This window comes from Capra hircus, chromosome 10, assembly GCF_001704415.2.
Source record: "Capra hircus breed San Clemente chromosome 10, ASM170441v1, whole genome shotgun sequence".
NCBI lineage: Eukaryota > Metazoa > Chordata > Mammalia > Artiodactyla > Bovidae > Capra > Capra hircus.
In genome coordinates, this window is record NC_030817.1 from 16311183 (window position 1) to 16327070 (window position 15888).

At 48.0% G+C, this 15888-nt stretch overlaps 1 protein-coding gene across 2 annotated transcripts in view; it reads right to left on the reverse strand.

The window, feature by feature from the left end:
* LOC102188506 (feline leukemia virus subgroup C receptor-related protein 2) overlaps positions 1 to 15888 on the reverse strand; it is a 120299-nt gene that overhangs the window by 79649 nt on the left and 24762 nt on the right. For both annotated transcript variants that reach the window (XM_018053951.1, XM_018053950.1), the window contains exons 2-3: positions 10751 to 10892; positions 8209 to 8349 (exon numbers count right to left, since the gene is read on the reverse strand). In XM_018053951.1, coding sequence (XP_017909440.1) covers positions 8209 to 8349; positions 10751 to 10892 — 283 coding nt within the window. The remainder of the gene's footprint in view (positions 1 to 8208; positions 8350 to 10750; positions 10893 to 15888) is intronic.

Consider the following 15888-nt stretch of genomic DNA (forward strand, 5'->3'; position numbering starts at 1 on the left):
TCCCCAGGCAACTGAGAAGTTATCCAAGAGGACTGGGAGCAAAAAACCCTAAACACCAGCACTTTTGTGACCCAAACACAGATACAGACACAGTGCAGAGGGGCTGATCCAGGAGGGCAAGCAGCTTTGTGAGGCTCAAAGGTTTAGGAAAATCTCTTCCAGATCAACAACCCCCAGAGCTTGTTAGAGATGCAAATATTGACCCCACCCAGACCTCCTGCTGTAGAAACTGGGAGTGGGGCTTTGGGCGGTCTTTGAACAAGTCCTCCAGGTAATCCCGATAAAGCTCCAGTATAAGACCCACTGGCTTGGCTAGACTAGTGTGATCTACCAATAACTATCCCCGGCTCCCAGCCAGACAGGAGAAGGGGTCAGGGCTAAGGCAGGGAGGGTGTGGAGGGGAGCAGGGGTTCCCCCTGGAAGGCTGCCATTATTTCCAATTCTTTCTACACTCCATTTGGACCTCCCTGGTGGCTCAGATGGTAAGGCGTCTGCCTACAATGCAGGAGACCTGGGTTCGATCCCTGGGTTGGGAAGATCTCCTGGAGAAGGAAACGGCAACCCACTCACTCTAGTATTCTTGCTTGGAAAATCCCATGGACGGAGGAGCCTGATAGGCTGCAGTCCATGGGGTCGCAAAGAGTCGGACACGACTGAGCAACTTCACTTTCTACACTCCAACCTTAAAGGCATTAGAAATTTCGAGTCCCTTTTGAATCTCGATGGCGCTCCCCATATTGCCAAAGGTTGCCAGATACAGTTAAATGGCACGAGTCTACTCCACTGATGTCCCTGCTGGCTCAGACGGTAGAAGCTTCTGCCTGCAATCCCTGGGAGGGGAAGATCCCCTGGAGAAGGAAATGGCAACCCGCTCCAGTACTCTTGCCTGGAAAATCCCATGGGTGGAAAAGCCTGATAGGCTACAATTCACGGGGTCACAACTGAGTGACTTCACTTTCTTTCCATTCCACTGACCGAACCAAGGTGTCCGGCATCCACACTGAAGGGCGAGAATGAAATTCATGCTGTCCTGTGCATGACTACCTCTCACAGGAATGCGGGTGACTGTGTTATATTTGGGTGTGATTGTCCCTTAACAATGTAAGCCTGCCAGGTCAGTGAAATGTGATCGCCCCTGAAAGGCCAGGTCATGCCTGTATCAGCCACCTGGGAGAAGTACGGGTCCCTGAGGGGCTGGGCTGTAGGAAAGCAGAAGGGACTCTGAGTTTCTGTCTTGTGTCAGGACTAAATTATTCAAATGGCAGTCTAGAGATCACTGGCATTAGAAGGCCTCAGATATTTAAAATGCAGATTTCTGAGCTCTACCCAGGACCTACTTAATCTGATTCTTCTAGATTGAAGCTAGGAATCTGCATTTTAACAACAAGAAAACCCCCCAGGCATCTCTTAAACTCCCTGAAAAGGTGACTAAATGGTCTTGGGCACAAGAAGATCACAGAGCAGGCCCAGGCTCTGAGAGGCTGGAGTTCACATGGAGGCAGCTGGGAGGGGAAGGGGCTTTAAAACCCCAAGAATCACCACTTACACACCCACATTAGAGGTTCTCAACTCTGCTGCATGCTAGAATCTCCTGGAATGCTTGCAAAGGCAGATTCCCAGGCCCTCGCAGACTCTCTGAATCTGTCTTTCCAGAAGAGAGGCAGGGAATCCAGGCACACACCACCCACAACCCAGGGGACTCTACCATCAGGCAAGAGTGGGAAACTCTGATCCCAGATCTCATCTCTGGGTTCTGGGAACTCTGCTCATTTCCCTTTTGTCCTCCTGAACCTGGAGTAAACTTTGGTTTAAAGGGCCAGCTTGACCTTAGCAAAGCTCCAGGGACTCCCAGAAGGATTTGCTACCACCCAGCATCTTGCCAGCATCTTGAGGGGACACAGCTCCTCCGAGGCCCGTGTAGGGTGATGTAAAGGCCTTGAGGGCCTCAAGGACAGGTGTCCTCGGACACAGGTTGAGGCTGTGAGTTCAGATGCCCAACCCTGCAGATTCTTCACAAGCATAGCTTGAGTTTCAGGGAGCTCAAATGGGAAGCAAAGGTTATTCTTTTCTGAGGGGCGGTTCTTAGAGAGACAAAGGAGAAGCCCAGGATGGGTGAAGGTGGTACACTCAGTCATTAGCAGAGCTGACACCAAAAACTCAGACCTTATATCCCTTATGTACCAGCTCTGAATTCACTGGCCCATCACTCAAGGCTATTACTCCAAGACACGTGCACCCAGATCCAGCACATTTGTCCATGAAACTCTTATCAACTGCTTGATTCCCAGCGACACAGTCCTAAGAGTTTATAATTCAGAGGAAAATATAAACATTGTGTATCATACAGTGACGTGTGTCCTCAGTCGCTCAGTTGTGCCCGACTCTTTATGACCCCGTGGACTGTAGCCCACCAGGCTCCTCTGTCCATGGAATTTTCTGGACAAAAATACTGGAGTACATTGCCATTTCTTACCCCAGGGTACTCCAGGAGATCCTCCCGACGCCGGGATCAAATCCGAGTTTCCTGCATCTCCTGTATTGGCAGGCAGATTCTTTACCACTGAGCTACCTGGGAAGCCCTACACTAAACGGTTATACATGCGTATAATTGAAGTATGAACCATGTCCCTTTTCAAAGCTTAACCTGCGGGATTCTGGGCGGTCTCACAGCATTTATCGAATGTGTAGAGGGTCTTTTTGTTTTTTGGTTGTGTGTGCCTTTACAATTTGGAGCAAAGATTATAGGAGAAGAAAGCAGGGATTCTCAGGCAGACTGAGTGTCAAACACTGCCTTTACATGACCTGTAACCCTCAGAAAGACACATTAAGATTGAAACCTCATCATCCCCATGTCCCAAAGATGGCTGGTCAGTGGAGGCAGGTCCTGCTTCTAACCCCCAGAACTCCAAATCCTCATCTTCAAGGAAAGCAAGCCCCAGGGAAAGGGTCTGAGGACTGAATCTGAGGAAGGACAATCCATCACCACCACCCCTGTCAGACAGATCCAGAGGCCACTCAGGGAACTGAGGTTGAAAACAGACCCCCAGTTCTGTCTCCAAGATGCTTCCTTCTGCATGGGGAGACAAAGTGGTGTGGTTAGGAAGACAGGCTTTGGTCTCAGACAGACAGTTTATACTAAGCTCTCTTGCTTACTATTGTTTAATCACAGGCGAGGAATTAAATCAGAGCCTCAGTTTCCTTAGGTATAAAATGGAGCAGTAAAACACCTAAGTCATGGATTTCTTTTGAAGATTAAATGAGATAATGCATATAAAGCACTTTACACGGTGCCTGACATACAGTAATGGCTCGATAACATTTTTTCCCAAGTCTGTGATCAAGCCTAAGAATCATTTCCTAGTTAGCAGAGAGCCCTGTCACCAAGTCCAACTCTCTATCAAGAAAATAAGGCTTGTGTTTTTCTGCAATGTGGGAGACCTGGGTTCGATCCCTGGGTCGGGAAGATCCCCTGGAGAAGGAAATGGCAACCCACCCCAGTACTCTTGCCTGGAAAATTCCATGGACGGAGGAGCCTGGTAGGATACAGTCCATGAGATCGCAAAGAGTCGGACACGACTGAATGACTTCACCCACTTTTCTGACTATAACGAAATGTGTGCAAACCACCAGATTAGTTCAACTCCTTCTCACTGGGATTGCCCCAGGCTTTTGAGAAAAATGTTAAGAAATTCTTTTTTTTTTTTCAACTGGACATTTTTAATATAATGTCATCCCTACAAATGAGATTCTTCTCCTTCCCCCAAATATGTTGCCGTTGCTGTTTGGACTCATTTTATAACATCTGTGTCCTTTGTCATGTGCAACCACTGGTTTCTGCCCTACTAACTTAGTTTAGGGCTAATCATTAGACAGAGATTTACCGTAAGCCCATAAGTCTCCCCACTTTGCTGAGGACCTCTTTGTATTCATTGGGATTCGCCTGTGATGCTTCAGCAAGGTGGTACCAACTCTGCCCTAGCCTTCACTTTCCTCTTACACAGAGCTTCATGTGCAGCCAGAGGCGAGACTTTAGCACTTCCCTGGGTCTTTCTGGGCATGTGCACAACTCTGGGCATGCAGATTTCTAGACTGCTAAGAATATGTCAGAGGTTTCCAAAGCCCCCTGGTTATCTCATTCTCCAGATTTTCCTTTCAAGATCTTTGGCCAGCCTCTTGATGACCCCAACCGGTATTGTAACCTCAGACAGATGTGATGTTAAATAGTGACTGCTTTTAATAAATACCCTAGACATAGCGCTTTCCCACTGAGAAAACTCAGAATCAAGTCAAATATAGGCAAATCCTCTGAATGGAGCCTTTCCAGTGAAACAGAAGTCAAATAAACAGTGAGCTAGGGATGGGACTTTGTTGGGGAGGGGGGACCTCCAAAATTGTCTGGCCCCCTCCAGCAGCTGTGAGGTTGCGAGTTTTCACAGCTATCATGTCTGGGAAGCTGGTTTTCAAGGCTACCACAAAGCCTGGAGGGGAGGATTGGAATAGGACAAGTTAAAACACAAAGCTTGCTACTTTACCATTATTTAGCCATTTGCCTTGAACAGCTGCTCGTTGGGTTAAGCCTTTAGTCAAGAACCCTGAAATAAGTGATGCTGATAATCTCTGCCAGTGTTTTCATTTTCATGGAGGATCAGAAGATCTACAGTCCTCACTCCACCATCCCAGAAGTGTTAACCCATTTTTTTCTCTGTGTTATCATTTAACCAGATAGATAAGGAAGAGTATCCAGAACCACAGAATTAACACCATTCTGCCAGACTGAAGACCATAGATGTAACCAGCTGTGCAAGATGGAAGGAAAAGAAGTCGCTTTGCCCCGCAGCATGGCCCAGAGCCAAGCCCATATCAAACAGTGCTGCTCCTCGTACATTGTGTTATTTCTTACTTTCACGGGTCAGTGACCTGGCCCTGCCAACAGCCTCTAGCGCTGAAGACTGAAACCTCTGGAATGAGGCCACTGCCTGGTTAATACCACCATTACCATCCTCACTCACAGAAGATACTTATTAAGTGGTTATCTGCCCTAGAATTCCACGGTAGGTCTCAAATGCCCTGTTGTCAGACACAGTAAGGTTTATAGTGGTCAAGGGCTGATGCACTCAAGATGTTTAATTCTAGGGAAAAGGGAAAACTTCTTAGAAGCATGGAATCCTGAGTCTGGAAGGGAACCAAAAGATCATCACATTTCAGTTCAGTTCACTTCAATTGCTCAGTCGTGTCCGACTCTTTGTGACCCCATGGCCTGCAGCACGCCAGGCCTCCCTGTCCATCACCAACTCCCAGAGTTCACCCAAACCCATGTCCGTTGAATTAGTGATGCCATGCAACCATCTCATCCTCTGTTGTCCTATTCTCCCACCTTCAATCTCTCCCAGCATCAGAGTCTCTTCTAATGAGTCAGTTCTTCACATCAGGTGGCCAAAGTTTCACTATCATGTTTCACCACCCATCTATAGGCTGATATTCCCCACAATATCCCCACTAAGTGGTTGGTTCCACCTACACTTGAATATCTCTCAGTGGTGAGCAACTCCACTTTATCACCATTTTAATCACTTTATCACCATTTTTATCTTTAGTTGGCCACCCTGAGAATTAGAAACTTTGTTTTGTGAATGAATGCAGAGACACACTCAGAATCGAGCAGGTGGAGAGAGGAGGACTGGAGACCACAGATCCTGAAGACTGACATGGATTCCTGGGGCTGTTCACCTAACCGATTCACATGCCTGGAAACCAGGGGGGCCTCTCTACTGATGATACCACCTTTTAGCTAATGCCTCAGCAGGTAAACACTTTAATTCAGGTAAAGGGTGTTGATAAGCTTAAAATGTTAAGTTGCTTCAGTCGTGTCCGACCCTGTGGGACCCCACAGACAGCAGCCTACCAGGCTCCCCCGTCCCTGGGATTCTCCAGGCAAGAACCCTGGAGTGGGTTGCCATTTCCTTCTCCAAAGCATGAGAGTGCAAAGTGAAAGTGAAGTCGCTCAGTCATGCCCAACTCTTCGAGACCCCACAGACTGTAGCCGACCTGGCTCCTCTGTCCATGGGATTTTCCAGGCAAGAGTACTGGAGTGGGTTGCCATTCCCTGGCAAAATTCAAGGACGGAGTACAGGCAATCATGAATCAGGCTTTGGAGTCTGACAAATCTGTGTTTGATTCCTGGCTCTGCTCTTTAAAAGCTGTGTGTTCTTGAGGTATTACCTAACCTCTCTGAGTTTGTTTCCTCATCTGTTAAAATGGGAAAAATGATACCACTTACCACACACTGGTGTGGTGGGAGTTAAACAAAAAAATCTTGGCACATAGTAAATGTTATATTGTTGAAAGACACATGGTTTCGGAGCCTAGAGAAAACCTAACGGTATAGCCAAGTCATTGGAAAAGACCCTGATGCTGGGAAGGAGGAGGCGAAGGGGATGACAGAGGATGAAATGGTTGGATGGCATCACCGACTCGATGGACATGAGTTTGAGCAGGCTCCAGGAGACAGTGAAGGACAGAGAAGCCTAGCATGCTGCAGTCCGTGGGGTTGGACACGACTGAGCGACTGAACAATAGCCAGCTGGGATTTCACTAAGAGTAAGTCATGTCAAACCAATCTCACATCTTTTTTCTTCTGGTTATTGAGCATGATATACTTTCATTATTTTAATCCCACCAAATGGGAGGGTTAAATGGGCAGAGTGGATAGCAGTAGAGTTGTGTGGATCTGTAAAGACACCTTTAATGGAATGCCCTGAGGTTGTGTCCTAGCCCAGGCCTAGGACAACATCACCATTAATCATTAGAAAGAAGATGCTACAAACACCTTGCTGGAAAGGTGAGCCGATATGCCAGCAGAAAGATGGACATTTATCTTACCAAAGCCAAGAAAATTACATGAAATGTGGATGTTGTCTTCCATTCAGGTAGAAAAGAAGCCAAGTTAGAAGATGAAGGATTGGCTGGGGCGTGATTCACATAGTAAGACTCATGTAAACATCCGTCCATACGCTCATTCACTCACCCATCTAACAACTGTTGGAGTACCTACTCCAGGCTGCAATACCTCCTACTGCTGATGAATTATACAGGTAAAAAGACATCAATCTCTACTCTCAGGGAGTTCCTACTTTGTGGGAAAAGAGATCTGGAAATGACTTATCCTGTCTGACTCTTTGCGACCCCATGGACTGTAGCCCACCAGGCTCCTCCAACCATGGGATTTTCCAGGCAAGAGTACTGGAGTGGGTTGCCATTTCCTTCTCCAAAGATGTACTAAGAAAGTGAAGTCGCTCAGTCATGTCCAACTCTTTGCGACCCCATGGACTGTAGCCTACCAGGCTCCTCCATCCATGGGATTCTCCAGGCAAGAATACTGGAGTGGGTTGCCATTTCCTTCTCCAGGAGATCTTCCCAACTCAGAGATCGAACCTGGGTCTCCCGCGTTGCAGGCATATGCTTTACCCTCTGAGCCACAAGGGTACCCCTTGTAGCTCAGTCGGTAAAGCATCTGCCTGCAGTGCAGGCGACCTGGGTTCGATCCCTGGATTGGGAAGATCCCCTGGAGAAGGAAATGGCAACCCACTCCAGTACCATTGCCTGGAAAATCTCATGGACAGAGAAGCCTGGTGAGCTGCAGTCCATGGGGTCGCAGAGTTGGGCACAACTGAGCGACTAACACTTACTAAAAGATGTACTAAGAATAGCACAATAAACGGTCACCTGATACTGCTTTAGGTCTTCCCTGGTGGCTCAGAGGGTAAAGCGTCTGCCTGCAATGCAGGAGACCCGGGTTCAATCCCTGGGTCAGGAAGATCCCCTGGAAAAGGAAATGGCAACCCATTCAAGCTCTCTTGCCTGGAAAATCCCATGGACGGAGAAGCCTGGTAGGCTATGACTGAGGCTAAGCCTAGTAGGACACAACTGAGCGACTTCACTTTCTTTCTAATACTGCTTTATAGCAGACATACTGGGATGAGACTTGGAGGATCAGCAGGCACGTTTCTGGGTGACTTGACAGGGATGGTTTCCTAGGTAAACTTAAAGGAACAGGGAAGCCTCTGAGGCACAGCTGGCTCTTCTGCTTAACCCTAAACGATGACTTTACATATACATTTGGAATCTGGAAACAGTAAGATACACAGAAACCTCAGGTCTCTTGTCTCAAATGCCCAGTTCCAGTACACCCCAGACACACGTGCATCATACCATAGGTGATGACTAGCAGCACAAAGTTGAGGTTTTTGAAGAATCGGATGATGGAACTTAAGTATGAAGCATCAGTAGACGCCAAGGCATAACTCAGGGACTGGGCCCTGCTGGGGGGATGTTTAGGCTTCTCTTTGAACACTGAAAGGAAAAAAACAGAGATCATTGCAAGTCCCCTGGTCCTACTCCTGCAGAGCTGCCACATGGATAAGCGCTGACTCCCTCATCTGAGAAGGGGCTCAGACTCCAAATGGAGATATTAATTATTTGATTAAATTCTCTAGAGTCTCCTCTCTTGAAGCTGCATCTCACTGCCTGTGGCTGAGGGGCTGGCCCTTTGATTACTTTTTCTTAATGACCTTTGGACAGCTGCGATCATTGGACTTTCCAGGCAGTGCTCAAGGATAAAGGAGTCCTGTAAAAAATGGCAATACCAAAGGGCAGAGCACTGAAAAATCCCATAGTAACCAGTGGACAGAAAGGAAGTGAGAGCTGAGGCTCTGGGATTAGTGGGCCCAGATGAGGACTCAGCCCCAGAGCGCCTCCCGGGGAAAGGGCTGGGCTGCCCATGCTGAGCACAGAGCCTGGCACCTGCTGCCAATAAACACTCCCTGAGTAAGGGAAGGAGCTGCTCCTATTGCAGAGACCTCGAGTCCCTCCCTAGTTTTCAGAGTGTGAATCAGACATCTGCCTCCTGAGAAACCAGAGGATTAACACACACTCCTGCAGGACTGGGCCTCTGATAGGAAGGACCGGGGAGGGACAGTGGGAAAACCATTCTCCTTATGTTCTAGTTTCAGTACAGCTGGTATAGTCCATTTCACTGCACTGACTGCTGTTCAGTTCTCTGGGGGCCAGATCAGTTTAACCAGCTGTCTGCTTAAATTGGTCCCCCAGCTGAAGCACCATCTTCACCCCCAGCCTCCATGTGAATGCTCCTGAAAGGTCAGGAGATGGTTTCCAGTTAGAAGCAGCTTTGGAAATGAGGTTTACTCTCTCAAACATCAAAGGTCTTCCCGCTCCACCCAGATAAATCTCCAGTCCAGACTTCAGAGCCTTGCTTCTTCCTTTCCGGAAATAGTCCTGGCCAACTTCCCCCACCCACTGGGAACCTCTCAATTATTGTCTGACCTGTTCACCTTCCCTTCTATCTGGGGAAAGAAATCAAGGCGAGAGATTTTTTTTTTTTAATCTTGGCAACCATAGCTGTTTGCTCAAGGATTGGGCAACCACAAACCACAATTTGGATAAGATTTTTCAGTTCTTTACTCAGTGAGCAATGGTCAGTGCTTGCTAGTATAATGTAAAGCAAAGAAAGGTCCTAACTCCAGGATCTCTGCAAGGACCAGGCCCTCACCTGCTACACTCACCTGCTACAAACACAAGAATTTGGAGCTGAGCACATTATAATTCGAAACTTCAAGGCTGTCTGAGGATGTTCTTTCCTGTTCTCAACCACAGCTTCAAAGGAACACCTTTCTCACCTTTCCAGGAACACCAGGTTCTCTGTCCAGGAGATTCTGTGAACTCTGAAAAGCCCTTCCTCTCAGTGTGGACCCCAGGGAGGAAATGACACAGTGAGATCAGTTGGGGGAGGTCCATGATCATGATAGTGTTTGACTCTGGAGGTGAGGCCGGCAGGCAGGAAGGAGACCTTTAACGTGTATGGTGGAGTTTTCAAATATTAAATGAAAGCTGGTTAACCTTTAAAGACAATCGACTCACTGAAAACTTCATCTGATATTACTCAGATAATAAAAGATGATACAAATTATACTAACCAAACATCTCAGTGATTACATATGTATACATGGAGTAATAGTAGTTCTCTGGGGCTGGTGCTTGGGATTAACTAATTCTAGGCTAAGTTAATGGTCATCCTTTGGTGTATGCTTTTTTGTATCTTCTAGATTTTTTCATAATGAGCATTATCCTTATACACATTTTTTCAAAACATTTGAAAAATGTGGGCCCCGGGCATTCTCAGGTGAACATACGAGAGTTTCAGTGTTTGTGGGTGAATCCTGTTTGTTTTATTTCAGAAATGTAGATTATGGAGTTAGCATCTTAGGCTAGAATTCAATCTCTGCCACTTACTAACTAATCTTGAATAATTTCCTTATCTCAAGTCACTGTTTTCTCTTGGTTAAGAAATACTGATACTAGGACCGCCCCCCACCCCCCACTAGGAGTCAATGAGAACAGGTACACTCAGCACAGGGCCGGTGATATCATAAGTGCTCAGCAGAGTTGCATCAAGGGGATCAAGGCTGCCCATTAATTCTAATAAGGTCATACCAAGGAACTGGTAATTAGAACTAATCTTGACTGAGCATCTAACAAAGCACACAGGACCAGTTAGTATTGTATGGGCAGCAACTCCTCTGGCTAAAACATTTGAAGACCACTGGAAGCTTGGCTTCCAGTTTCTACAGACATGTTTTATAAAATACACGATACCTAGAATATTCACAAGGTCCTCACCCAAGTCAGTAGGACCTCCCTGCCTCCCCGCACCCCATGGGTCTATCAGTGACCTTACCTATGATGACAAGGATGAAAAGCAGAGTGGCCACACCTGCGATTATGTAGAACATGATGCTGATGTGGTAGGCAAGCTTGTCCTGGTCTTTGATGTTGGGTACCAAGACGGGAGGGACCAAGAACCCAATGGCAATTCCTAGCTATAGAAGACAGAGACAATCAATTATAGTATCAATAGCCAAGAGGCACACATTTAAGAGACTCCCCATAAGAAACAATCCTCAACTTCCAGTCCTTAAAACCCAGACAGGGGTTGTTTCCCACTCAAGACACCACAGGTCTTTCTTTTGATTGACAGCTCAACGCACACACACCCTTGACTACTGCCACTATCAATGGTGGTTTAGTTGCTAAGTTGTGTCCGACTCGTGTGATCCCATGGACTATAGCCTGCCAGGATCCTCTGTCCATGGGATTCTCCAAGCAAGAATCCTGGAGTAGGTTGACTTTTCCTTCTCCAAGGGATCTTCCCGACCCAGGAATCGATCCCAGGTCTCCTACATTGCAGGCAGATTCTTTACTGACTGAGCTACGAGGGAACCACTGAAAAAGATTGTAGTTGGGGTTCTCATTGCAGGCAACTCTTTTTTCTAACAACAAATTAATGAAGAACAGTTTTTATACTCCCTTCTCTATGGTAAAGTAAAACAATGCTAGTTTTGCCTTTGGTTCCAGTTAAATTCTTGATTTCATTGATTGACCTGTAGGGTCATTGACCTATAGTTAACCTGTAGCTGAGAGACCAGCTAAGGGATAAATTCTATACACTACAACTCCAAGAACTTGCATTCAGTGAGACATGGAAGCCAAACATTGTGACCACACTGACAAATGTAAGTGTTTAAGTTCACTCTGTAACTTGTCATTTAGAAAGCACCTGTGGTGTGAATTCACAGAACTGCATAAACTTATATACACAGGACATAGGCATATGAAAACTGGCTATAAACACACACACACACACACATACTCACATACCCCAACAAACTGAAACATCTCATATCAGCACTGCAGTTCTAACTTCAGGGACCTAACAGTTGAGTATTTCTGACAGCAGAAACGCCGTGATTCAGGAGTGACCAGCTGTGATACAATGCCCCAAACCCTTCTGCCACATGAAATACCAAGGTGGAAATTGGAAAATAGCCTGAAAACTCATGCAAGATTCAAATTCTAGAATTGAGAGAAGCTAACTCTTTTGTGTTAAAGTAACTTTGTGAATTTGAAAGCAACTGCAGGGAGAGAAGCAATTTGCTTTCAGGCCAATTACAACATCATTAACCACTAATGCACTCATCATTCCAGTTGGTTTTCTAGCCTGTCAATTATAACCACTCAAGGTAGTCACTAATGAGTCTTAGCTCTGAAATAGTCTCAAAAGTCATTATCAACAGGTTCAGAGTAGCATTCTTCCAGTGCGTACTGTACACAATCAACAAGTCAAACTGATCTTTTAAGCACCTGCTTTTTGAAATGTATTCTGCTACATTTCCGAGAGAGTACAGAGACGTATATGGCAGAGTACTGCTTCAAGGAGCTTTATAATCCAGTGGGGGCAGGGAGAAATAAAAGAAAGATACAAAAGGTAACACAAATGGAGATATTTGTGGGTTGAAGTGATTGAACAATAGTTTCAGACCAAACAGAGGTTTAGTGACTTGTTCAGGGTCACACAGAGTTGAGAAACCAGATTTCCAAAGACGTGCCTCCTTCATGGGGCCTAGATTGCCCTTCAGGGCTAAAAGTCATGAGGAAAGTCCAAGCGAGCAGGCTTCTCCATGAGAGAAGGTATTTCATGTCCTTAGAGCTTTATCTGATCCTCACTTACATTAATCTATCAGAGTTGAGTCCCGCTTCTTAACTGCTGGTCTCCAAGATGTTGAGGGTAAAAAACAGCCAAGGATAGAGGAGCACATGTACCCTTCACAGCTGGGAAGCTGGGCCACTGCACGCCCTCTCTGGTTTCCTAAGCACTGTGAAGTTGCAGATCTAGCAGTCAAACAGGATGCCAGAGGGTCCCTCTGCCAAGAATGAGGGAAGATATGGGACATCACTCAAGGTTCTGGGATTCTCTCATTCTCAAAAGGACCTTGATGGAGGGGGACCTAATGCCCAGTGATCTGCCTCGAGAGGGAGGTCCTCCCAGCTGGGTCCCCGCTGCACACTTGAGCCCTCAGAGGCCCTACTCCATCCTCTGTCCACACTCCGTCGACACTCTAAGCCTGAATGAGTGCTTTTCCAGCCTCAGGATGGGGCAGTCAGCTTAAGGGCCCGAGGCAGACCTGGCCAGGTGGCAAGGCTGTCCCACAGGGACCTTTCTCTAGGAGGATGTCGGCTTTGGCGATACTTTCATACCCAGTGTGAAAATTCAGACACAGGGATTGCACTGCAAGCTGCTGCCTCTTCTGCTTTTCAGAACATTTTTTTTCCTGCTTCTTGAAAGCTGTGCTGAGTGAGTGTGCAGAGCCCTACACCAGCTCCTAGATCCAGAGTCTGTGCCTTGGCAGGAAGTCAGTCATGTTGGCTGGCTGGGTGGATGGACAGATGGATACTGGTAGAAGGCCTTATCTACACAAAGCTGGTAGAATCACACAGGTCTGCCCACTAATGACCATGTTCTTTCTACAAACCATGCTGTACTTCCAGTGGTAACGGAAGAAAATGGGTGTGGGGGTGTGGGCGGGAAGAGGGTAGGATCCTGACTAGCTTTTGAGCATCTACTAGGCCCTGGGCACGTAATACAGCTTATCTTTTTCACTTAGCCCATGAAGTCTTACAACAAAGACAAAAATGAGAAACACTGGTTAGTGCGCAGCCAGCATCACACCGACTGGTAGCGTTAAGAGCCGGGCTCCCAAACCAGCTCTGTCCGACTCTGGGCCCAGCTCACCTCCCACCTCCCAGGAACTGTCACTGCTGCAGCATCAGTCAGCCTAGAAGCCTGTGTCTTCACTCCTTTGAGTTCTGTCACCCACTCGACAGGACACCCACCAGGGCAAAAACCAGAGACCTGCAGCCCTAGTGAGGCCAAGAAAATGTGAAGAACTGAGAGAATGCTGCTCCCAAGGGGTAGGAGCCTCATCTTTTCCATGCTCACCAAAAAAGCAAAGCCCCACACCATGAGTGTAAAGGATTAAAAGTCACTGCTTAAAAAAAAAAAATCACTGCTAACTTGTTCTGGCTTGCCCTTTGCCCCAGCATTTGTTCTCGTTTTATCCTCCTCTAATAGTCCTGGGCAAAGTACACAACTCACAGACAAACCCAGTCACAGTCTCCACCCTTCAGAGCCTAGGAGCCTAATTACAATGGTGCACTTTGCCCCAGAGGAAGACGTTTAATCCAAACGGGGTAAACGAAGGATGGAGATGCAGACTGCGAAGATACTCTATTTTTATCTTTGATTTGATTTCACCCTTTCTGCAAACGCAAGGGTGACATCTAAACCCTGTTGGCAAGAGCTGCGATCTTGAGCACTTGCAGAGCAAATGTCCTAGTTAAAAACACGCCTGTGCAGCCCGAGGGCTTTGGGTGACAGGAGGAAGCCATACTTGCATCATGCATCACTTGTCATTCCGGCTCACGCACTTGGCAGAGCAAAAATTAATCCAGAAACCACGAGGCTGCATCTGGGGCAAGACGTCCACACTTAAGCCACTACACAGCACAGCGCATGTGTTACGTTTGCTCTGAGACCCACAGAACCACCGTCCCCATCACCATCCACATGGGGCACTCAGAAAAGCCCAAGTCAGACTGAGTCAGAACCCAGGCCCAAAGCTGCCCCCAGAGCCGCCTGGTCATGGACATGCCCAGACCATCCAAGGAAGACCCTGGGGCTTTCGCAAAAGGCAGGGAGCTCTGTGTCAACACCATGGTGAGGGCTCAGTGCTACCGGAACTGGGACAGACCACTGGTCCCCATCTGAACCCTCTGCCAGGGTCGCAGGCACCTCATCCTCCAGACCCAGGTATCGGTCAGGAGGGTGCCGCTCCTCTTGGCAGGAGGCAACCAAACCAGCAAGCAGGTTCTCACCCACCGAACCTCATTCCTCCTCGGCCCTTTCCTCCCCCAGGCAGACCGGCTGATCAGAGAAAGCCAGGCCCACTCTCAGCCCCACGGCTAGGCCCCCGCTGCCTCATTCCTCCCCTTTGGCCACAGTCACCAGATCAGGACAACATATCTCTTGGATTTCAGGGCTCCCAAGAGCCAGCTCCCTGGGACCAAGGATCAGAAATGTCTCCTTACTGGGTCAGAAGTTTCCCTGCAGCAGAAGCCCCGGGCTTGACGGCTCCCTTCCAACTTGGTCTCCTTACGTCTTCACCAGGAATCACCTAGCTCCCCAAGGAGCTCACACCCATGAGGTTCATTTTAAGAGGGAACGTTGTTCATTTCAAAGCAAACCTCTCCCCCTTCCTCCTTTCTACCCCAATGTCCCTCTGACTTGTCACCACTCTATGCAGCGGTGAAGGGCTTAGGCTCCGGGGTCAGAAAGGTCTGAGCTCACAGCCCAGCTCTGCCAGTCACTAGAAGGCTGGCGTTGACATGGTTATTTCCCTTCATTTCACCTGTTTCCTAGCCCACAGGAAGGTACTGTACTGCCTAGTTCATACCCCCTAGCTCAGGGGGCTGCTCTGAGGACTAGTGGGCCCCTCTGAATGGACTTCCCAGCAGGATGCTCTATGTCAGGAGGGTTCACTCCCTTCCCACCCGCCACGCTCTCCCACAGCGACAGGCCTGGGAGGAGAGGCCACCTGGACAAACAAGACATGCTCGGTTGACCGACGCAGCCGCTCAGCCACCTACCCTGGTTCTCCTCCTCATCCTTCTCTACTCCTTCTCTCTGCCTCTCTCATCTCCTGGGGGCCCTGGCGTCTGCCTTCTCACATCCACGCTGTCTGGACCCTCCCCGGCCTCCTGGGATGCCCACTTTGCCTCTGTGTCCCTTTCAGGCGGTGTGACCTCTCCCCCAGCAGCTTGCACAGTGTGTTCAGAAGCGCCTCCCTCAGCACTGTTCTGACCACGGGGTCCAGCTCAAGGACCCTCAAGGAGCCAGCCCTCTCCCAGGGAGGACCACGTCCACACCCCTCAGCCTGACATTCCTGTCCTTCTTCACCTCCAGTCTCACCTCCATCTGCT